This window comes from Chiloscyllium plagiosum, unplaced genomic scaffold (assembly GCF_037043375.1).
Source record: "Chiloscyllium plagiosum isolate Xiang-an unplaced genomic scaffold, Cpla_swu_hap1 HiC_scaffold_18, whole genome shotgun sequence".
Lineage (NCBI taxonomy): Eukaryota > Metazoa > Chordata > Chondrichthyes > Orectolobiformes > Hemiscylliidae > Chiloscyllium > Chiloscyllium plagiosum.
Window position 1 is genome coordinate 78,376,991 of NW_028270156.1, and position 24,184 is coordinate 78,401,174.

Consider the following 24,184-nt stretch of genomic DNA (forward strand, 5'->3'; position numbering starts at 1 on the left):
GTTTAAGTCTTCATGACTGGTTGTGACAGGACAGCAGTGCTTAGATCTGACTCACTGGTTCTGGAATTGCTTAGCCCTGTCTATTATCAACATCACAGAAGGGATGTGATAGCATTGAAGAGAGTGCACAGGAGACTTTTCAGCATGTTGCCTGGGCTGGAGTGTTTTAGTTATGCCAAGCTGGGGTATGCATGCCTTAGAGCAGAGGAGATTAGAGGGGACATGATTAAAATATATAAAGTTATGAAGGGAACAGATAGGCGAGTCAGAAAGAAATATTCCCTACTATGGGCTAAGTGCTAGAAAAAGGGATTAGAGCTTATTCTTGAGAAATAAGGCAGGGCAAGTGACTGAGGTGGAGCACTTTAGGACCAGCGACCATAATTCCATTAGTTTTAAAACAGTGTTGGAAAATGATAGACAGGATCTAAAAATTAAAGGTCTAAATTGGAGCAAGGCCAATTTTGGCGATATTAAGCAAGAACTTCCACAAGTTGATTGAGTGCGGATGTTCGCAGGTAAAGGGACAACTGGAAAATGAGAAACCTTCAGAAAGGAGATAACCAGAATGCAAAGACAGTATGTTCTGTTAGGGTGAAAGGCAAGGCTGGTAGATATAGGGAATGCTGATGACTAAAGAAATTGAGATGTTGGTCAAGAAAAAGAAGGAAGCATATGTCAGGCATAGACCAAGTGAATCCTGAGAAGAGTATAAAGGCAGTAGATTAGATTAGATTATTTACAGTGTGGAAACAGGCCCTTCGGCCCAACAAGTCCACACTGACCCACCTAAGCGCAACCCACCCAGAGCCATTCCCCTACATTTACCTCTTCACTTAACACTACGGGCAATTTAGCATGTCCAATTCACCTAACCTGCACATTTTTGGACAGTGGGAGGAAACCGGAGCACCCGGAGGAAACCCATGCAGACACAAGGAGAATGTGCAAACTCCACACAGTCAGTCACCTGAGGAGGCAATTGAACCCAGGTCTCTGGCGCTGTGAGACAGCAGTGCTAACCACTGTGTGGGAATATACTTATGAGGGAAACCAGGAGGGAAAAAATAGGACATGAGATAGCTTTGCCAAATAAGGTTAAGGAGAAACCAAAGGGATTTTATAAATACATTAAAGACAAAAAAGTAACAATGGAGATAATAGGACCCCTCAACGATCAGCAAGGTAGTCTATGCGTGGAACTGCAGGAGATGGGGGAGATACTAAACAAGTATTTTGCATCAGGGCTTACTGTGGAGAATGACATGAAAGATAACGGAATGTGAGGAAATACATGGCGACATCTTGAAAAGTGTCCATATTGCAGAGGAGGAAGTGCTGGATGTCTTGAAACACATAAAACAGTATAGAATTAGCGGGTTCAGTGCCATCATTAATCCACCGCAGGCTTGCATCCTGGTCATCGGGCAATCCTGCCATGACCTGACCATTTCCGAAGATGACAAAGGCAACCACACCCTCTGCCGGAAGGACATGATGACTGTCACCCTGTCCAGCGATGGCCGGCTGGTATACAATGAGCTTGCATCTCAGTTTTTGGAGAGCTTCAAGCTTAACCTGGAGAATCCAAAATTATTAGCTGTGTTCTAGACTGCACCTCACCATACAAGGGATTAGTGATGTTACATGGAAGACATTGTACTTATAAAGCAGAATTTATTTTATTTTTTGTATTGTGACAATGCAGGTGAATGCCTATCCTGCCTTTACTGCGTCCTGTGTGTAAGGCCAAATAAAAAAAAGGATAGATCCCCAGGACGAGATCAGGTGTACCCTAACTCTGTGCGATGCGAGGGAAGTGATTGCTGGACTGTTTGCTGAGATAAATGGATCATCAATAGTCACAGGTGAGGTGCCGGAAGACTGGAGGTTGGCTAACCTGGTGCCACTATTTAAGAAAGGTGGTAAGGACAAGCCAGGGAACTATAGACCAGTGAGCCTGATTTTGGTGGTGGGCAAGTTGTTTGAGGGAATCCTGAGGGACAGGATTTACATGTACTTGGAAATACTTGCGGAGCGTTTCAGAGAACACCTCTGGGACACCCGGACCAACCAACCCAACCATCCTGTGGCTCAACACTTCAACTCCACCTCCCATTCCACCAAGGATATGCAGGTCTTTGGACTCCTCCATCGCCAGACCACAACAACACGACGGTTGGAGGAAGAGCGCCTCATCTTCCGCCTCGGAACCCTCCAACCACAAGGGATGAACTCGGATTTCATCAGTTTCCTCATTTCCCCTCCCCCCACCTTGTCTCAGTCAAATCCATCGAACTCAGCACCGCCTTCCTAACCTGCAATCTTCTTCCTGACCTCTCCGCCCCCACCCCAGTCTGACCTATCACCCTCACCTTGACCTCTTTCCACCTATCGCATTTCCGACGCTCCTCCCCCAAGTCCCTCCTCCCTACCTTTTATCTTAGCCTGCTGGACAAACTTTCCTCATTCCTGAAGAAGGGCTTATGCCCGAAACGTCGATTCTCCTGTTCCCTGGATGCTGCCTGACCTGCTGCGCTTTTCCAGCAACACATTTTCAGCTCTGATCTCCAGCATCTGCAGACCTCACTTTCTCCTCATGTATTTGGAAAGGCAAGGTTTGATTAGGCATAGTTAATATGGCGTTGTGTGTGAGAAATAATGTCTCGCTAACTTGACTGAATATTTTGAAGAAGTAACAAAGAGGATTGATGAGGGCAGAGCGGTGGGCATGATCTATATGGACTTCAGGAAGGCGTTCACTCAAGGTTCCTCATGGCGAGATGGCAAGATTAGATCACATGGAATACAGGCAGAACTTGCCATTTGGATACAGAACTAGCTTGAAGGTAGATAACAGAAGGTGATGGTGGAGGGTTGCCTTTCAGACTGGAAGTCTGTGACCAGTGGAGTGCCACAAGGATTGGTGCTGGGTCTACTGCTTTTTGTCATTTACATAAATGATTTGGGTGTGAACATAGGAGGTATAGTTAGTAAGTTTGCAGATGACACCAAAATTGAAAGTGTAGTCAATAGCGGAGCAGGTTACCTCAAAGTACAACGGGATCTTGATCAGATGGACCAATGAGCTGAGGAGTGGCAGATGGAGTTTAATTTAGATAAATGGGAGGTGCTGTATTTTGGAAAGGCTAATCAGGGCAGGACTTATACACTTAATGGTAAGGTCCTGGGGCGTGTTGCTGAACAAAAAGACCTTGGAGTGCAGGTTCATAGTTCTTGAAAGTGCAGTCTCAGATAGATAGGATAGTGAAGGAGGTGTTTGGCATGCTTTCCTTTATTGGTCAGAACATTAAGTATACAAGTTGTGAGGTCATGTTGCGGCTGTACAGGACATCGGTTAGGCCAGTTTTGGAATATTGTGTGCAATTCTGGTCTCTGCCCTATATGAAGGATATAATGAAACTTGAAAGAGTTCAGAAAAGACTTACAAGGATGTTGCCAGGGTTGGAGGGTTTGACCTATAAGGAGAGGCTGAATAGACTGGGGCTATTCTTCCTGGAGCATCAGAGGCTGAGGGGTGACCTTATAGAAGTTTACAAAATCATGAGGAGCATGGATAGGGTAAATACACATGCACTTTTCTCCAGGGTGGGCTAGTCCAGAACTAGAGGACATAAGATTAGGGTGAGATGGGAAAGATTTAAAAGGTGCCTAAGGGACATCTTTTTTATGCAAAGGGTGGTGCATGTATGGAATGAGCTGCCAGAGGAAGTGGTGGAGGCTGGTACAATTACAACATTTAAAAGACATCTTGATGGCTACATGAATAGGAAGGGTTTAGAGGATATGAACCAAGTGCTGTCAAGTGGGACTGGATTAATTTTGGATCTGGATGTAGGTTTGCTCGCTGAGCTGGAAGGTTCATTTCCAGATGTTTCATTACCCTACTAGGTAACATCTTCAGTGGGCCTCTGGCGAAGCACTGCTGATAATTCCTGCTTTCTATTAAGACATTTGGGTTTCTTTGGGTTGGTGATGTCACTTTCTGTCATGATGTCATTTCCTGTCCTTTTTCTCAAGGGGTGGTAGATGGGGTCTAACTCGATGTGTTTGTTGATAGAGTGACATGCTTCTAGGAATTCTTGTGCGTATCTCTGTTTAGCTTGTCCTAGGATGGATGTGTTGTCCCTATCGAAGTGGTTTTCTTCCTTATCTGTATGTAAGGATAGTAGTGAGAGAGGGTCATGTAGTTTTGTGGTTAGTTGAAGTTCATGTATCCTGGTGGCTAGCTTTCTGCCTGAATGTCCAATGAATTCCTAGAAGCATGGCATTCCAACTGGAACTCTATCAAACACATCGAGTTACACCCGATCTACCAACCCCTGAGAAATAGAACAGGGATTGACATCACCAGAGGAAATGACATCACCAACCCAAAGATACTCAAACATATAAGTAGAAAGCAGGAATTATTAGCAGTGCTTCGCCCTGAGGCCCACTGAAGATGTTATCTAGTAGGGTGATGAAATGTCTAGAAATGAACAATCCAACTCAGCAAGCAAACCTACATCCAGGGCCTCAACCTGAGCCACAAATCTCAAAACTCGCTGTTAATTTAGGATATCTGGTCGACATGGACGAGTTAGACTGAAGGGTCTGTTTCTGTGTTGTATATCTTTATGAATCTAATTGTTAGGTGGTTTTTTTTGACGGGAGTGTATGTGATGGCCAAAAGGCCTTTCTCAGTACTGTAGATCTCTATGACTCACTCGGAACAACCTTCAGCTTGAAGTGCTTAATGTATGATCGATCTCAGCCTCCTCCAGTGGTTCCCAGAATTACAGATACCAGTCTTCAGCCAATTTGATTCACTCCACATGATATCATGAAATGGTTGGAGGCATTGGATACTGCAAAAGCTACAGGCCTGACAACATTCCAGCATTACTACTGAAGGCATATGCTCCAGAACTTTCTGTACCTGTAACAAAGCTGTGCCACTATAGTTACAACACTGGTATCTTCTCGACAATATGGATAATTGCCCAGTTATGTCAAATCTAACGTTGCTTAATCCTGTTCTTTCAGTCTATTCTCAATCATCAGTAAAGCGATGGAAAGGGTGATTGACAATGGCACCAAGCCACATTTGCAAAAGAAAAATCTGCCCATCAGCACTGTTCCACCACGGCCACTCAACTCCTGACTTCATTACAGCCTTGGTTCAAACACAGGACAATAGAACTGACTTCCAGAGATGAGGTCAGGGTGACAGCTCTTAATATCAAGTTTGCATTCAACCAAGTGTGACGTCAAGGAGACCTATCAAAACCCGAATCAGTGGAAAACTTTTCACTTGTTGGAGTCATACTTGGCACATAGGAAGATGGTTGTGGTTGTTCGGAGGTCAGTCGTTTCAGCTCCAAGACATCTCTGCAGGAGTTCCTCAGGGTAGTGCCCTAGGCACAACCATTTTCAGCTGCTTCATCAATGACTTTCCCTCCATCATAAGGTCAGAAATGGGAATGTTCGTCAATGAATGCACAATGTTCAGCACCATGCATGACTCTTCAGGTACTGAAGCAATCCATGTTCAAATATAGCAAAAACTGAACAATATCCAGGTTTGGTCTGACAAGTGGCAAGTAATATTTGTGGCAATGACCAACTCTAGAAATAGACAATCCACCCATAACCCTTTGATATTCCATGGCATCACCAACACTGAAGCCCCCACTATCAACATCCTGGGTGTTACCACTGACCGGACATTCAAAGGGTCTAGCCAAATATTTATGATGGCTACACGATCAGGTCAGAGACTAACACGCAGCAAATAATTCACCTCCTGACTCCCCAAAGCCTGTCCATGTGGATGGAAGTGTGATGGAATACTCCCCACTTACCTTGATGAGTGCAGCTCCACCAACTACCCTCAAGAAGCTTGACAACCATCCAGGATAAAGTAGTCCATTTGATTAGCACCCCAACCATTTCCTTCAAGATTCCTGTGCTCCACCATGATGCAGTGCACACCATCTATGAGATGCACTGCAGAAATTTACCAAAGAGCCTTAGGCAGAGCCTTCAAAATCCATAACCACTTCCAAATAGAAGGGCAATGGCAGCAGATACATGGGAACATCACCACCTGCAAGTTTTCCTCCAAGTCACTCACCATCCTGATTTGGAAATATATCGGCATCTTTTCAATGTCTATGAGTCAAAATTCTGGAATTCCCTCACGAATAGCATTGTAAGTCAGCCCACAACAGGTGGATTGCAGCAGTTCCAGAAAGCAGCTCAACACCGCCTTCTTAAGGGCAACTAGGGATGGGCAATGACTGCTGGCCCAGAGAGTGATACCTACAATCAATGAACAAATTAAAAGGAGGAAGCGAATGCAGGGATTTGAACACAAGAAAGAGAACTTAAAAATCAGAACATGATTGATTCGGTGACGTTGTCAGGCTGTTTACAGAGGTCTGATAGATTACAGACTTATTCCATGATAAGGTTTAGTCAACTGAGAGCAGGTGAAGCCTTTGATTCATTCGCCAAGTACTTGTGCTTTTCTGCATATGTTTCGTTGCCTTGCTAGGCGACATCTTCAGTGCATCTTTGATAAGGTGTTGGTGGTCTGCCCCGACTGGAATTTATATGTCTCTGTTGCTACTTCTGGTTCTGTATCTGAGTGGCGTGTAATGATTGAGTTCTGGTTGGAGTGCCAGGCTTCAAGGAATTCTCTGGCATGTCTCTGTTTTGCCTGTACAAGGATGGTTTGTGGGCGGCACGTGGCACAGTGGTTAGCACTGCTGCCTCACAGCGCCTGAGACCCGGGTTCAATTCCCGCCTCAGGCGACTGACTGTGTGGAGTTTGCACATTCTCCCTGTGTCTGCGTGGGTTTCCTCCGGGTGCTCCGGTTTCCTCCCACAATCCAAAGATGTGCAGGTCAGGTGAATTGACCATGTTAAATTGCCCATAGTGTTAGGTAATGGGTAAATGTAGGGGTATGGATGGGTTGCGCTTCGGCGGGTCGGTGTGGACTTGTTGGGCCGAAGGGCCTGTTTCCACACTGTAATGTAATTTAATCTAATGACATCATCCTAGCTGAATTTGTATCCTTCGTTGTCCGTGTGGATGGAAATGACAAAGTGCTGGTCGCGTCTGGCGCTGGTGAGCTGATGTTCGTGCACTCATATGGTCAGTTTTACTCTTGTTTGTCTATGTAGTGTTTTTCATGCACAGTGGTATGCGTGTTATCTTGTAGATATCGTTCATCCTGTTGAATGTAGGTCTACAACCTTTGTGAGGAGCTGGTAGAAGGTGTTCACCGTTTTGTTAAGATTCTCAGGTGTCTGACTTGTCACTAGTTATTTCTGATATATCTTTGATGTATGGTATGGTCACTACTGTATCTAGTCGTGTAGTGTTTTCTTTTTTGGGTTTGTCCAGTAAGTACCAGAGGAAAGTGCCCTTAGCATACTCGGTTTCTTTAAATCCTTTGAACAGGTTTTCCTGTTCTGCCTTCTGGAGTGCTGGGTTGTGTTCTTGCCTGTTTAAATAATGTCCTAATGCAGCTCCATTTGTGCTGGAGTAGTTGCTCTTCTAATTCAGTACCTGGTCAGTATGGACGTTCTTACTGCACACACTGGTCTGGAGTTCCCCAGTAGATGTGCGTTCCACTAATATGTCCAGGAAGAGGAGTCTGCTGTTGTTTTCCTCTTCTTTAGCGAACTTGAGGATGTGTAGTTCAGTACCTGGTCAGTATTGGTGTTTTTTTCTGTGCACACAGGTCAGGAATTCCCCAGTAGGTGAGGGTTCCACTGGAGTCATTGAGTCACAGAAATGTACGGCATGGAAACAGACCCTTTGTTTTAACTCATCCATGCGAACTAGATATCACAATCCAGTCCCATTTGCCAGCACTTGGGCCCATATCCCTCTCAACCCTTCCTATTCATATACCCATCCAGATGCCTTTTAAATATTATAACTATACCAGCCTCCACCACTTCCTCTGGCAGCTCATTCCATATATGCACCACCCTCTGCATGAAAACGTTGCCCCTTAGGTTCCTTTTAAATTTTTCCCATCTCACCCTAAACCTATGCCCTCTAGTCCTGGACTCCCCCATCCTTGTCTATTTATCCCATCCATGCCCCTGATGATTTTACAAACCTCTATAAGGTCACCCTTCAGCCTCCGAACCTCCAGGGAGAACAGCCCCAGCCTACACAGTCTCTCCCTATAGCTCAAATCCTCCAACCCTGGCAACATCCTTGTAAATATTTTCTGAACAATTTCAAGTTTCACAATATCCTTCCTACAGCAGGGAGACCAGAATTGCACACAATATTCCAAAACGGGCCTAACCAATGTCCTGTGCAGTCAAAACATGACCGCCCAACTCTTAAAATAAATGTTTTGACCAATAATGGAAAGCATACCAAACGTCTTCTTCACTATCCTATCTATGTGTAACTCCACTTTCAAGTATCTATGAACCTGCACTCCAATATACCCAGGAAGGGGAGTCTGCTGTTGTTTTCCCCTTCTTTAGTCAACTTTATTCCGGTGAGTGTAAATAGCCTCATGTTTATAGCAAGTGGGAGACGGATCTCGAAAACATATTCAGGACTTAAATAAAACAAAGAACTGCAGATGCTGAAAATATGAAAGAAAAACAGAAGTTGCTGAAGAAACTTAGCAAGTCTGGCAGCATCTGAAGAGAGAATTACCCTTTCAGGTCCAGTGACCCTTCTTCAGGCCCTCCTGGGGTCACTGGGCCCGAAATATTAACCTTGCTTTCTTTTCATAGATGCTGTCAGGCCTGTTGAGTTTCTCCAGCAATTTCTGCTTTTGAACAGTTAAAGGTGTTGATAACAAGGACGTGGATGTAGAGAACAATGACATGAGGCAAACAGCAGTGGATGAACTGGCAGTACTATAACCGTGGAATTAGGCAATCTTTATCGAAGCCTTAGTGTGGAAGAAGGCCACTTGGCCCATCAAGTCCACACTGACCCTCAGAGCACCCCACCCAGACTCAACCCCATCCCTCTACTTCCAACAGCTAATCCGCCTATCCTACACACTACTGGCAATTTGGCCTAGCCAATTCACCTAAGCTGTACATGTTTAGACTATGAGAGGAAACCAGAGCACCAGGAGGAAATCCCTGCAGACATCAAGAGAATGCGCAAACTCCACACAGGCACCCAACGGTGGAATTGAACCCATGTCCCTGGCGTTGTGGGGCAGCAGTGCTAACCACTGAGCCAACATGCCACCCCGATAGAAAGGTTATAGGGTTTAGATGTTCAGCATGTTATGAGACAGGACAATAAGGCTGTAAACAATCTGGTTTAGCAATAGAAAGCAGGAGCTTTATAGAGAGTTGACACAAACTCAAATTCCAGCTCACTTCACGGAATGTAAATTAAAAGTATTCTCCACATTGTAAATGTTTCCTTAAAAAAGAAAACCTACGATTACTAAAGACCTGTAAAACACAAGTCAGCTTGTTTTTCAGTGCTTATTGTTTGCCTTAGTTTTTCTTTAAACACAAGAACTATTAAGATTACGAAAACAACCTTAGCTTAATGTGCTCTCTGGCTTTAACTGAACACAAAAACAAAAGAAGGTGTTTGGTGAACACACTGCTTTCACAGACACTATTTCAAAAACAGTGGCACTGGTCTTCCTTACATCTTTGTGAAGTGACTTCATGTTTTTCTAACAGCAAATGTGCTTCATATAAAGATATGGATTGAATGTGTTAAAAGACAATTGAATGCAAAATTTAAACACATCACTGTGAAATGTTAATAAGATCATACGACCAGAAGACATAGGAGCAGAAATTAGCCCATTCAGCCCATTGAATCTGCTCCACTATTCAATAATGGTTGATAAGTTTCTCAACCCCATTCTCCCCGTAACCTCCAAATCCCCTGACAATGAAGAATTATCTATCTCGGTCTTAAATATACTCAATGACCTAGCCTCCACAGCCTTCTGTGGCATCCTCGGGTCTTAGTCTCTCCTACCAATGGAAACATCTTCCCAACATCCACTCTGTCCAGGTCATTTAGTATTCTGTAAGTTTCAATTAGATCTCCTTCTGAATGTTTCTGCTTTAAATATTATTTTCAGGTATTAGAAATTTCAGTTACTGCAAAATAAAACTGACAGGTGGAAATGCTCCCAGAAAACATTAAAAGTGATTTTCTGGAAAACTGACAAGGATAGAGTGTGTGAAGCAATAGGCTATCTGAATATTGATAAACCTCTAAGAACCAAGGAGTGGAACCTCAGTCTGGGTGGCACGATGGCTCAGTGGTTAGTACTGCTGCCTCACAGGGCCAGGAGCCTGAGTTCAATTCCAGCCGAGGGCAACTGTCTGTGTGGAGTTTGCACATTTTCCTTAAGTCTACGTGGGTTTTCTCCCACAGTCCAAAGATGTGCAGGCTTGGTGGATTGGCAATACTAAATTGAGCATGGTGTGTAGGTTAAGTGTAAAGTAAATAGAGTAGGGGAATGGGTCCAGATGGGATACTCTTTGGAGGGTCGGTGAGGATTTGTTGGCCTATTTCCACACTGTAGGGATTCTGTGATTCTAATGCAGCTACAGAACTGATATTTTTAGTCTGAATTTCCCATTTGAAGAGGTTCACAATGGTGGTATCTGACTTTAGGAAGTTTTCTTTTTCACATCTGTACCTTAGGAAAAAAAACTGGAGACATAAAGTACTGCCTTAAATAGGAGTTTGTGATATTCTCAGATCCCATATTATCTGACACCCAATCACTCAATGGCACAGCTTCTGCGATTGCTTCATGAGAAAAGATCATTTATGCCAGACCTTGGCAGTTTCCATCTGTCCAGATTACAGTGGTGCTGGAGCAGCACGGCAGGTCAGGCAACATCCGAGGAGCAGGAAAATCGACTTTTCAGACAAAAGCCCTTCATCAGGAATTGCCCGAAACTTTGATTTTCCTGCTCTTCGGATGCTGCCTGACCTGCTGTGCTTTTTCATCACTACTCCAGTCTTGACTCTAATCTCCAGCATCTGCAGTACTCACCTCTGCCTAGTTTCCATCTGTGGCTAGTCAGTTAGCTGACTCCACTTGGATGCAGGCTGTACAGTGTTGATTCATCCTACTGCTTCAAAACTGACATCATATTCTGTTCTTATTCAACGTTCAGCATACTTCACTGGAAACCAACATGTGGATGTTTCATCAATCAGGATTGAGCTAACTCTGATGGCATCCACCGAACAATATCTTCTCACAGTCTTGGTTCAGCCTCAGATGGAGCAAGTAACACCAGAAGATCATAATATGTAGCAGATGGCAACCTTTCTACCCATCAAGTTTACCCCATCATTCAATGAGAACATTGCTGATCTGATTATCCTCAACTCCACTTTCTTACCTTATCCCTTTCTATATCTCAGCCTCAACAGTCCTCTGCAGGGTGACACAGTGTTTAGCACTGTTGCCCCACAGTGCCATGGACCCGGGTTCGATTCCTCCTTGGGTGATTGTGCAAACTCCACAAAGACATTCTCACCGTGTCTGTGCAGGTTTCCTCTGGATACTCCGGTTTCTGCCCAAATTCCGAAGATGTACAAGTTGGGTGGATTGGCCATGCTAAATTGCCCATTGCACCCAGGGATATGCAGGCCAGGTGGATTATGCACAGTTACAGGGGTAGGGACTGGGTCTGAGTTGGTTGCTCTTCCGAGGGTCAATGTGGACTTGATGGACTGAATGGTCATCTTCAACACTGTAGGGATTCTATGAATTCCACAGATTGCCTGCCCTCTGAGAAGGAAAAAATCCTAAGAAGCAAATGATCAAGTCTAGGGGACATATCAGTCTTTGCTTAATAGAGGTTGTCAAGGAGAGTATCCAATCAAACACTAAAACATACAAAGCAGCAAAAACTAGTGGGAGGCCAGAGGAATAGGATGTGATTTTAGAATCCAGCTGCAGATACACAAAAGAGGGGAGAATATTGATTTTGAAAGCAAGTTGTAAAGAAATGTGAAAACAAACAGCAAGAGCTTCTACAGGTATATAAAAAGAATGGAATTGGCTAAGGTAAGTGTAGGGTCCTCAAAGGATGCAACTGGATAAATTAATAACAGGAAACAAAGAAAAGACAGATGGCTTAAATCAATATGTTGCATAGGCTTCACAGTGGAGAACATTTTAAATATCCTAAAGATAACAGATAAGCAAAATACTAATAGAAGGAAACAACTTGTTACCATCTCTATCACAGGGGACAAAGTATTTGACAAATTAATGGAACTGCAACAGACAAGTCACTAAGACTTGATGGTCTGTGTCCAAGGATTTTAAAGGAAGAGACTGTGGAGGCATTAGTCAAAATATTCCAGAACTCACTGGATTCCAGGAGGGTTCCTGTGGATTGGAAAGCCACTGATGTTATGCTTCTGTTCAAGACGGGAAAGAGACAGAAAGCAGGAACTATAAGCCATTTAATGTAAGATCTATCATAAGAAAAGAAATGGCAGGATATGTCAAAACACAATACAATCAATGTCAACATGGATTTGTGAAAGGAAAATTATGTCTGACAAATTTGCTACAGCTCTTTGAGGACATACAAGCAGAGTAGATAACAAGGAACTGGTAGGTGTAGTGTCTTCTTCTTTTTGGAAGGCATTTGAAAAGATTCCATACAAATTAGGAGCTCATGCTATTGCCGGCAATCTATTATCATGAATTGAGGATTGGTTATGTATAAAAGACAAGTGAGTCAGAATTAATGTGTCTTTTTCAGGTTGGAAAGACGTAACAGGTGTTGTGCCACAAGAGTCAGTTCTTGGGCCTCATTTACTTATGACCTATGATAATGACTTGGAGGAGGGGGAGGAATACAATGTATCCATATTTGCTGAGAATACAAAAATAGGTAGGAGCGTGTGTTGTGATGAAGACATAAATAATCTGTAAGGGGCTATAGATAGGTTGAGTGAGTGTGCAAAAATACTGTACACGTAAGAAAGTTTGAGGTGAAGTGTGAGGTACTTTGGTAGGAAGAACCAAAAAGCGGATTACTACTTACATGGAGAGACTCTCCAATAAAATGCAGCAGACAGGGTTCTGGGTGTTCTCGTGCATTGAAACCAAGAAGTTAGCATGTAGGAGCAGCAAGTAGTTACGAAGGTAAATGGAACTTTGGCCTTTAATGCTAGGTGAACGGAGTTTAAAGTAGGGAAGTCTAATTCTCATTGTACAGGGTGTTGATGAGGCCACACTTAGAGTGTAGTGTACAGTTTTGGTCCACATATTTAAGGAAGTATATACTGGCATTTGAAGCTGTTCCACTAGTGGGGAAATCACAAGCTGAAGGTATAGTTACAGAATAAGGGGTCACTTTTTTCAAACTGAAAAATAAAAGAACTTCTTCTCCCAGAGCATAGAGAATGTCTAGAATTCTGATTTACAACTTTGTGTCTTTGCCATATTGTATGTTTTGTTTTTATTTCAATTTAATATTATCCTTAACCTTCCTGGATAATCGATTGTCTTATCCCCTTTCTAAAGTCCTTCTTCCTTCTGAGATAAGTCTTTGCTGTGAGTCATGAACTACTTTCTTAAATTTCTGCCATTGTTCATTAACCATCTTTTCTGTTAAAAGGCTTTCCCAACCAGCCAACACAATTCCTTTGTAATTGCCATTATTTAAATTAACCACAATTGTTTCTGACCCAAGTTTCTCACCAGTCGAGAGTGTGGTGTTGGAAACGCACAGCAGGTCAGGCAGCATCCAAGAAGTAGAAGAATTTATGTTTCGGGCATAAGCCCTTCATCAGGAAGGGCTTGTGCTGCCTGACCTGCTATGCTTTTCCAACATCACACTCTCGATTCTGATCTCCAGCATCTGCAGTCCTCACTTTCTCCAAGTTTCTCACTCTCAGACAGAATGCTAATTTTTACCATTTTATGGAAACTGTGGTCTCAGGATCTTTTGCTCTGAGATAATTTAATAAACTGGTTCATTACACATCACCAGATCCAAAATAGCCTGATCCATGGCTGAATCCACAAAATTTTGTTCTGGAAAACTGACCCGAATTTACTCTCTAAGTTCATCCTCCTGGATAACATCTGCAATCTGCCGATGACACCAAAATTGGTGGTACCATAAACAGTGAAGCTTATTTAAGAATTCAACAGAATGCTGATCAACTGGGCCAGTGGGCTGAGGAAAGCAGATAGAGTTTAATTTAGATAAATCAAGGTTTTGTATTTTGGTAAGACAAACCAGGCAGGTCTTACATAATTAATGGGGTTCAGGTACCTAGGGGTTCAGGTACATAGCTCCTTGAAAGTAGTGTCAGAAGTGGAAAGGATGGTGAAGAAAGAATTTGGCACACTTGCCTTCATTGATCAGAGTATTGAATACAGTCATGTTACTGCTGGACAAGACATTGATTACATCACATTTGGAATACTGTGTACAATTCTGATCTCCCTGCTATACGAAGGATGTTATTAAACTGCAAAGGGTGCAATAAAGATTTACAAGAATGTTACAGACACTGGAGTTATAAGGACAGGCTGGATAGGCTGGGACATTTCTTTTCTCAGAGCATAGCAAGCTGATTGTTGACCTTAATCGAGGTTTACAAAATCATGAGGGGCATAGATATGGTGAATTGCAAACATCTTATCCCTAGGGTAGGATAATCCAAAACTAGAGGGCATAGGTTTAAGGTGAAAGGAGAAAGATTTAAAAGGGACCTTAGGTGCAAAGTGGTGGTGCGTGTATGGAATGAGCTGCTAGAGGGAGTGGTACAGGTGAGTACAAATACAACATTTAAAGGACATTTGGACAGGTACTTGGACAGGAAAGGTTTAGAGGGAGCCAAATGTAGACAAATGAGACTAGTTCAGTTTTGGAAACCTGTTCAGCATGGACGAGTTGGGTTGAAGGGTCTATTTCCATGCTGTATGACCCTATGACTCTATCTAATGCTACCTACATGAAGATTAAAATCACCCATGATTAATGTATTGCCTTTCACAACCTGCTCTCATTATCTCCTGATTTAATCTCTATCCTACTGTAAGGGGGTCTATATACTACTCCTCCCCCCATTGCCTTCTTCCCTTTGATTTTTCTGATCTCCACAGCTTCCAATATAATATCATTTCTTGCTAACAAACTAATTCTATATGGCACTACCAAAGCTACCCCATCCCTTTCTCTTGTCTGTCCTTTCAAAAGGTTAACCAACACTGAATATTTCATTCTTAGCTTGGATGTCCTTGTAACCGTGTCACCATTATGGCTTTACGATCACACCCAGCAACTTCTATTTATGCCATTAATTAATTTATTTTGTTCCTCATATCACATGTATTTAACATTCATTTTTTACCATATTTTCCCCTTTGACCTTAATTTCTGCTGCTTTTTTTTTTACATTTGCCCATTCTGTCCCTTCTGCCACACTGGATATCATTATCAAACTATGCAATGCTGCCATGTCTTTTTACTTTCTAAGCATACATTTTCCCTCTTCCTAACCCTCACTTGAACCCTATTTTATTAGTTTGAAGTACTCTCTACAGCCCTAATTATTTGAAACCCCAGGACACTGATCCCAGCAGAATTCAAATGAAATTCCTCCCACCAGAACAGCTCTCTTCTAGTTCAGTACTGGTGCCAGTGCCCATGAGTTGAAATCTATTCTTCCCATACTAATCCTGAACCACTGATTTAACTCCTTGACTTTACTTACACCATACCTGTTGCCCATGGCTCAGGTAGCAATCCTTGAATAGGAAGGGCCAAATGCTGACAAATGGGACTAGATTATTTAGGATATCTAGTCGGCATTGACGAGTTGGACCATCTGATTCCATGTTGTACATCTCTATGACTCTAATGACAGTTATGGGGACTGAGATTTCTTGAGAAGGGTCGTTTGGATCAAAATACTTGCCTCACCTACAATCGCATGCCCTCTCCTTGATCATAGACTAAATTCAAATTACTTTGTTTAAAATGCATGATTGTCTCTTGGAGCAAAATGTCCAGGTAATTTTTCCCATCCTGTTGTGGTGTGACGTCTGCAGCTCAGACTACAGCTTCTCAACTCGGATGTGAAGTTATTTGCACTGCAAACACTTGCTACAATGTGCTCACTGTGGATCATCTTGGTGACCAGCAGCTCCCACATGCTGTAGCTGCAACACATCATCCCACATACCATTTCTCTCATATTTTAAGCACCAAATAATTAAGAAATATCACTCAAATCCCTGTACTTCGCACTTGAATGCATCTCATTCTTAACTTTATTGTATTATTTACTTTATTTTATAGCTCCGATGTTAATATTATACCTAACTAGCTATTTTTTAAGAAAGAAAACAAAAGTAAAAAGACAAGATATGAACAGAAACTTAAGATCTTACTTTCTCTTTAAAGACTCGAAACACCAATCAGCTGCTTTGCTCAGACAAACAGACATCTTTCTCCGTCCTCTGCTGAACTCCATCAGCTACTCAACTTCTGCACTCTACTGTTAAGTCCCACTGATCTGTCTATTTACACATGTTCTCAACACAAAGGACCAAGCTCACTCAGTTTAATGAGTGTCCAGTTTCAGCTCATTCTTAATTAGGCTGCTCTTTCAATGCACCTCCTGAAAATAGGCCTCCTCAAAGCTTGCTACTGCAGAATTTAATTTTTCTGATCTCTATTTAAGCAAATTACAAATCACAATCTAAATTAGGTTTACACTTATTGAAGATTAAGACACTATCTTACCCAGCAAATGCACACACTCACTTCAAGTTCACAAGTAAATGCTTCGTCATTAAAATGTTAAATACTGCTAACAAAAAGGAAGTGGTCAAAGCTTTTTGGCTTGCACTCGTCAGAACTGGGAGAGAAGAAACACAACTTAGAAAGCAAATGTTAACTTACATAGAATGAAAAGAGGATGCTGATTGCTTTTGTAGGCAAAAGGAGCTTGCCCATTCCTTGCACTTTCCCATTCAGGATAAGATTATGGACACTGCTGCATTCCCTGTTACAATGCCCTAAGCAAACAGAATCTATTTGCCTGAGCGGAGTTTAATCAGCTCACTAAGATTGACAGGTAATAGTTCCTGCTTCATCTCTAAACCAACCATAGTCCAACCTACTGCATGAAATGTTATCTTATGGACACGTATGGGTGAAATGCATATTGTGTTACACCAGTATCATGAGGGGGAAACTGCCCCAGATTTGATAGCTTGAGTTAAATAATAACTTACCTCAAACACAGTCTTGGCTGCATAACCCTGCACATGATCACGATTGACAACAATCTGAATGACACGATACCACACCTCCTCACTAACATAATCACCAGCGACTCGGATCAGGTTCAAGATGGTGTCAACATACCAGGCGTAGTCCACTGCATACCTCTCAGCCAAGATTGCTATTTTCAATACCTAGAGTGAAGAAATGGACTCATCAGACTTTTAAAAAATCCTCGATAACCCAATTTATCTCCAACCTCAGCTCTTTTAGCAACACATCCTGACCAGATGACCCATCTATTCTAAGCACGGTCAGCTTTTCCAGTGATTCCTCCCTTTCAATTTTCATACTATTTTCAACAGACACTTTGTCAGATGCACCTTCCTTCATAAACATTGATACAAAGAACTCTAATTATTCTAAGTTAGTCCTGTACCTAAAAGCATATGCCACCTTCTTTAACCCTAATGTGGCTCACTTCACCTCTTACTACCTGCTTACGATTTACAAGCTGATGGAAAAGTTTGAATTTTCTGTTGACTGCTGTTCTATTCTCATGCAGTCACATTCCTAATGTTATTTTCTTCTCCTCTCGCAATCAATTGTATTTGATTTGGATTGCACTTGAAGAATACATTTTACATACATCATGCACATTTTATATCTTCCCTGACCATTACAGAAACCCCACCTCCCTTTCTCCATCTTTCTCCAATCTTTTTATTCTTGTGTATTAAGCACCCAGGCCTTGTTATTTCTAAACCATGTATCCGTCATTGTCACTGTATCATATTCCAACACTGCTATTGCTGTTTCTAGATCTCCAAACCTTACTCAACATGCTTTGTACATTTATGCATAAAAACTGTCATTCTGTTTTACATTCCTCGCAATGTATCTTGACCTGCTTTTATTTAATATGGCTCTCCTCCCTTCTCTCAAACCATCACCAGTGTCAGTTTCAGAACCTTATTACTCTTTTTGACTTCTATAAGTTGGTAGCCATTAAGTTTAAACTGTCCTCAATCGCACTTGTTATGGACCAGACCAAACCAACGTCAAATATATTAAGGAGGTAGCCTCGAGCCTAACTTTTATCTTCTTTAAAGGCAACTATAAAGGTACTGTTTTCCAGGTGTAATTCGATTGGTCAAACTACTCTGCTTTAAGCAAAACACACTTTATTCTTGCACCCAGTTAAAATACAAACAAGACAAAGAAGAATTAAGAGAACTTGAACCCCACGAGATTACGTGATTACTAAACTGCAACCGCTCTAATTTAGCAACATCTCATCTGGCAAAGGCAAATTCAATAAAATAGAGTGTAACACATGTGATGTTTCTCCAGTCCAGGAGAAAAAACCACCAAGAGAAAATTCTAGCAGAGAGAGAGAACTCCAGCTTTTTGCTGTGACCAACAGAGATGTATAACAGCTTCCACAGCCAACATCAAAACCCCAACAACACAAAGCTAAAATGAAACCCTGGTTCTATGGGAGCCTGATTCCACCCATTCATGCTATTTCTTCTGTTCCAACTTAAAAAAAAAACCCAGGAGCTCACAAGCTCTTTACTTTTTTGGCTTGAAGGAGACAACCTGTTGCCTCTGGGCTCAAAATCTCTCTTCCAAAAATCAGGACAGAATACATCTCTACAGTATCATCACACAATTGTGAATCTCCCTACAAGGATGCTGTCCCCAATGCACCCTATCCCTTTAGAAGAAATGCATTCTGTCCAGAGCCCTAAGAATCTGAAGCCTTCCCTCCTGCATCGTGCTTCAAGCTCCACATTAAATTCCCCCCTTCAACTCCCAATTCCGCCACCCTGCCTGCCCCACCACATTTTCCTATTTCTAATCTGCTAGTTCCAGTGATGGGAACAATCAGAGATTACTAACCTCAAACTCCACCTGATGAAGGAGTGGCGCTCCGAAAGCTAGTGTGCTTCCAATTAAACCTGTTGGACTATAACCTGGTGTTGTGTGATTTCAAACTTATCCAGCTTCTCTTCATAGCTAAACTAATTCAGCTCAGGCAACATCCTGGTGAATCTCCTCTGCACCCCCTCTAGTGCAATTACATCCTTCCTACAATGTGGTGGCCAGATCTGCTGGCAGTACTCCAAAGTTATTTACAATTTTATAATGCGCTTATACCTATGCCTTGACTGATACAGGCAAGTCAAGATTAGAGTGGTGCTGGAAAAGCACAGCAGGTCAAGCAGCATCCAAGGAGCAGGAAAATCTACATTTTGGGCAGGAGCCCTTCATCAGGAATAAGGCTAGGAGACTCCGGGGTGGAGAGATAAATGGGAGGCGGTGGGGCTGGAGAGAAGGTAGCTAAGAGTGCAATAGGTGCACCCCTATCCGCTTTCCGCAAAATCCGCTTCCTCCTGGTCCAAGCCCCCCCAACAACCCACCCTCCCCTCCTGACACCTTCCCCTGCCACCGCAGGAATTGCAAGACCTGCGCCCACACCTCCCCCCTCACCTCCATCCAAGGCCCCAAAGGAGCCTTCCACATCCATCAAAGTTTCACCTGAACTTCCACAAACGTCATTTATTGTATCCGTTGCTCCCAATGCGGTCTCCTTTACACTGGGGAGACTGGACACCTTCTCACAGAGCGCTTTAGGACACTCACACTAAACAACCCCAACGCGCCGTGGCCGAACATTTCAACTCCCCCTCCCACTCTGCCGAGGACATGCAGATCCTGGGCCTCTTCCATTGCCGCTCCCTCACCACCCGAAGCCTGGAGGAAGAACGCCTCATTTTCAGCCTTGGAACACTTCAATCCGAGGCCATCAATGTGGACTTCACCAGTTTCCTCATTTCCCTTCCCCCCCCACCTTACCCCAGTTCCAACCTTTCAGCTCAGCACCATCCTCATGACCTGTCCTACCTGCCAATCTTCCTTCCCACCTATCTGCTCCATCCTCTTCTCCGACCTATCACCTTTATCCCCACCTCCATCCACCTACTGCACTCTTAGCTACCTTCTCCCCAGCTCCACCCTCCTCCCATTTATGCCTCCATCCCAGAGGCTCCCACCCTCATTCCTGATGAAGGGGTCCTGCCCGATATGTTGATTTTCCTGCTCCTCGGATGCTATCTGACCTGCTGTGCTTTTCCAGCGCCACTCTAATCTTGACTCTGATCCCAGCATCTGCAGTCCTCACTTTCACCCTGATACAGACAAGTGTCCTGTCTGCCTTCCTAACTACCCTAATATCCTGTCCCACCACTTCAGGGATCTCTGAATAAGCATCCCAAGATTCTTCTATTCTTCTGAGGTGCACCACTGTCCTGTCTTTCATTAAACACTCCCTTGATTTTTTTACCTTCTTTCAAAGTGCATCACTTCACATTTATCAGGTTTAACTGTATCTGCCATTGATTTGTCCATCAAACTGATCCATTTATATCCTTCAGCATCCTATCCCCTCCCTCCTCACTGTCAACCACCTGTTCAATCTTTGTGTTATCTGCAAACTTACCATCCCTCCCACATTCTCATCTCCATTATTTTACATATCGCAAACAATAAAGGATCCAGCACTGATTCCTGTGGTACATCACCAGACTTCAGTCACACAAACAGCCTTCTACTACCACCCTCTGTCTCAAGTTTTGGACTCTAATTGCCAACTTAGCCTGGATCCCATGAGCTTTGACCTTCTTTTCAGTTTCTCATGTGGGATCTTGTCAAAGATTTTGCTGAAATCCATATGGACGACATCACCCGCCCTACCTTCATCCAAACATTTGGTTACCTCCTCAAAAAGTTCTGTTAGATTTGTTAGGTATGACATCTATGTTGACTATACCTGCTCAAACCTTGCCTCTCTAAATGGAGATTCATTTAGATTCTCCTCCACTATTTTCTCTAATAGCTTCCGTATCACTGATGCGAGACTCTCTAGTTTATAGTTCCCAAATCTGTCTCGATCACCATTCTTGTAAAGTGCACCCACATTAATTGCAGTCCAATCCTCTGGCACCTCCCCTGTGGCAAAGATGATTTAAAAATTTGGGTCAGGGTCCATGTGATTTCTTCCCTTGTTTCACACAGCAGCTTGGATTATATCTCATCTGGACCTAAGGATAGTTTGCTTCTGCATCTGTTTCTGGTCAAGCAGTCCAGCCACATGGAACTATCACAAAATGGGCCACATCACAATGACCTCCTCTTATTTATCCCTATGACTCTATCTCACTTTGGCCTGTCAAAAATGGGTGCAATATAGAAGAGATTAAAAAATGGAAGGAATTTCCATTTTGAACCAGAAAATCTTGTTTGGTGACCAAATGGAAACAAAACCAAGTATCTGAATATGAACAGATGGGGGGGACCATTACTCAAACAACCAAGAGGACTCACAATTTCTTCACGAATGGAATAATCAGCATTCTCCAGATAATTCAGCATCTCTGCCACGATCTGATGGGCATTGCTGCGATCACACATCCCATACAAGAGATCCACTGCCCTCTGTCGCACACTGACATCCCTCTCAGTCTGTAACACAAACAGCAAAGTCAGTGGTGGGCAATGACTGCTCTACAGAGAGACAGATCCCTCCACACAAGGATAATGCTAAATGCCTCAAAGCTTTCATAACACCCACTTCAACCTGAAAGCTTTTCTAGTAAGGGATTCAAACTGATATGCAAACATGACAATGCAGGGAACTCAGTACAGTCTGTTCTGCTATAATGAAGTAGTTGCGTTCTCGTGCAACCTTGTGTTATAGAAAATCATGCAAACCAAATAACGGGGCCTATGGGAAAAACGAGGTTGGGGCAAACCACCAAAAATATCAGTAAAAATTGAAATAAAAATAGTAATTAGTCTAATGCAAATGATAGTGCAGTACAAGTGTTGAAATCATATATTTAAATGAACATTAAATTTAAAACTTTAAGGGATTTCCAAGTTTGCTGAGTTACAGTACTGTATTATGACAGGGGCTCACATCATCAGCATCATCACTATTTTCAGGTGCAGTTCTGGGTGCAGGGTTATGACGAAAGAAAATATTTAGTCTAGAAGTTGATGGCTATGGTTCATCATCCTCAGTCTGATCCTTGGGGGTTGGCTTAAAAAAGGCATCTAGTTTTTGCTGCTTTGGCATCTTTCTTCTTTCATGAAAAAGTTGTTCATAGGGTGCCAGATAAGACTTTATGCCACAAACTGCTATCCTGTTGCATTCTGCATTGTAGTCAGTCTTCTATGAACTGCAACTGCTTCTCAAATTCCCTCAGGATAGAAGACAAAAGAGAAGTGGAAAGGTCTTGTGGTGCTGCATCCTGGACTTCATTGTCTTCAACTCAGGCTTCAATTTGCCACACAGCAACAAGTTGTTGTAGATCAGTCTCCACTTCTTCAAATTCAACTTGCTTTGCAAGAGTGACACAATGTCCTTTGATCGCTGGAAGCTCCTCAGACAGGTCAATACTTTTGACATCATGAAGAAAATCCGGGAGAAGCTTCCGCCAAAATGCGTGCTAACCGTCCTCACTGACATCACCCCAGACCTCCACAATGATGTCAATAGCATTCGTAATGTCAAAACTCTTCCAAAATTGAAGAACACTGTCCTTAATTTCCCCCTCAGTAGCAGCAATCAACTTCCTGAATCTGCACCTTAAATAATAAGCTTTAAAAGCTGCTATTGCACCCTTGTCCATGGGTTGGATGAGAGAGGTAGTGTTCGGAGGTAGAAATAGCACTTTGATTTTTTCAGAAGGTTCACCAATGGTGAGAGGATGGCTCGGTGCATTGTCCAGAATGAGGAGAATCTTGAAATCCAAATCTTTTCTGCTGCAATACTTTATAAGAACATCCTCAAAAACATCAACAATAAGGACAGATAAAAATTTGCCCCATCATCCAACCTCCTTTGCTTGATCTGACATAAACACCTAGAGTGGATTTAAGGTAACTGGCGATGGAATCGTGTAATAGCCTTGGGAGTTTGCATTTTTAAAAAATCATTGCCCAATTCACCAATCGCGTTAGAGCCAAATTACGTTGATAAAACATGCGTCATAGGAGAACGACCTATAGAGGAAAAATATTCAAACCCGAGAACCAAGCTTGTTAGGGAAGTCAAAGTAAAGGTGCTTCACAAGTCTAATTAGAGCTCAGTGCAGTCCCAAATTGTAGGGGGATGTGCTAGCTATGGAAGGACTGGGCATGATGAGAGACATGGTGGGTGTGCTGGTCTCACTGACTAAACACAGATGAACAGGGCAAAAAAAAATGTGCTGGTGACAAATTTGATTTATTAATGGCCCAAGTATTTAGACATGCCAGTACTGAGTATATTCCAACTGCCCATCTTCTGTCTTATAAAGCTTACACCAGCTCCAAAATGCCTCTTGACCAGCCAGAGGGAGTACTTATTAAAAAGTCACAGATTAGCGGCAAAGCTGAACTTATCCAGAAGCAGTAAGGAAAACTACCTTGAGTGCATTGATGACTGTTTCAATATGTGCCTTCACTGCCTCATGAGAAAACTCAGAGCTAGCCAGCAGCCACATGCTCTCCAGAGCCAGGTATCGTAGATTGGTCTCCCGATGCTGCAGAAACTGACCCAGCTGGTTACAGGCACGGACAAGGAGATTCGGTTCACTGTGGAATCAAAAGGATGTAACTGAAAATCATGGGATTCAACCTTTAGCCCAACTCAGCCATGAACTTGTTCGCAGTTTAATAGGAGATTGGTTGGCGATTTCTTTACACTAAGCGGCAAAGTATTTGAAAGGAAAGAGTGTGAGGGAATGAGAGACTGAAGAGGGAGAAAGAAGATAATTTGTTGTCACAGAATAGCAGCGGCAGATTCAAGTTGAGATTCAAGGAAGCAATGATAGATACAGCAAGAGGCTGAGGGAGGAAA

General features: G+C 42.8%; 1 protein-coding gene across 7 annotated transcripts in view; it reads right to left on the reverse strand.

Annotated features, from left to right (window-relative positions):
* Positions 1-24,184, reverse strand: part of LOC122557988 (AP-2 complex subunit alpha-2-like) — a 102,998-nt gene that overhangs the window by 43,729 nt on the left and 35,085 nt on the right. For all 7 annotated transcript variants that reach the window (XM_087996813.1, XM_087996810.1, XM_087996811.1 and 4 more), the window contains 3 exons: positions 23,751-23,919; positions 21,664-21,801; positions 17,286-17,468 (listed from right to left, as the gene is read on the reverse strand). In XM_087996813.1, coding sequence (XP_087852939.1) covers positions 17,286-17,468; positions 21,664-21,801; positions 23,751-23,919 — 490 coding nt within the window. The remainder of the gene's footprint in view (positions 1-17,285; positions 17,469-21,663; positions 21,802-23,750; positions 23,920-24,184) is intronic.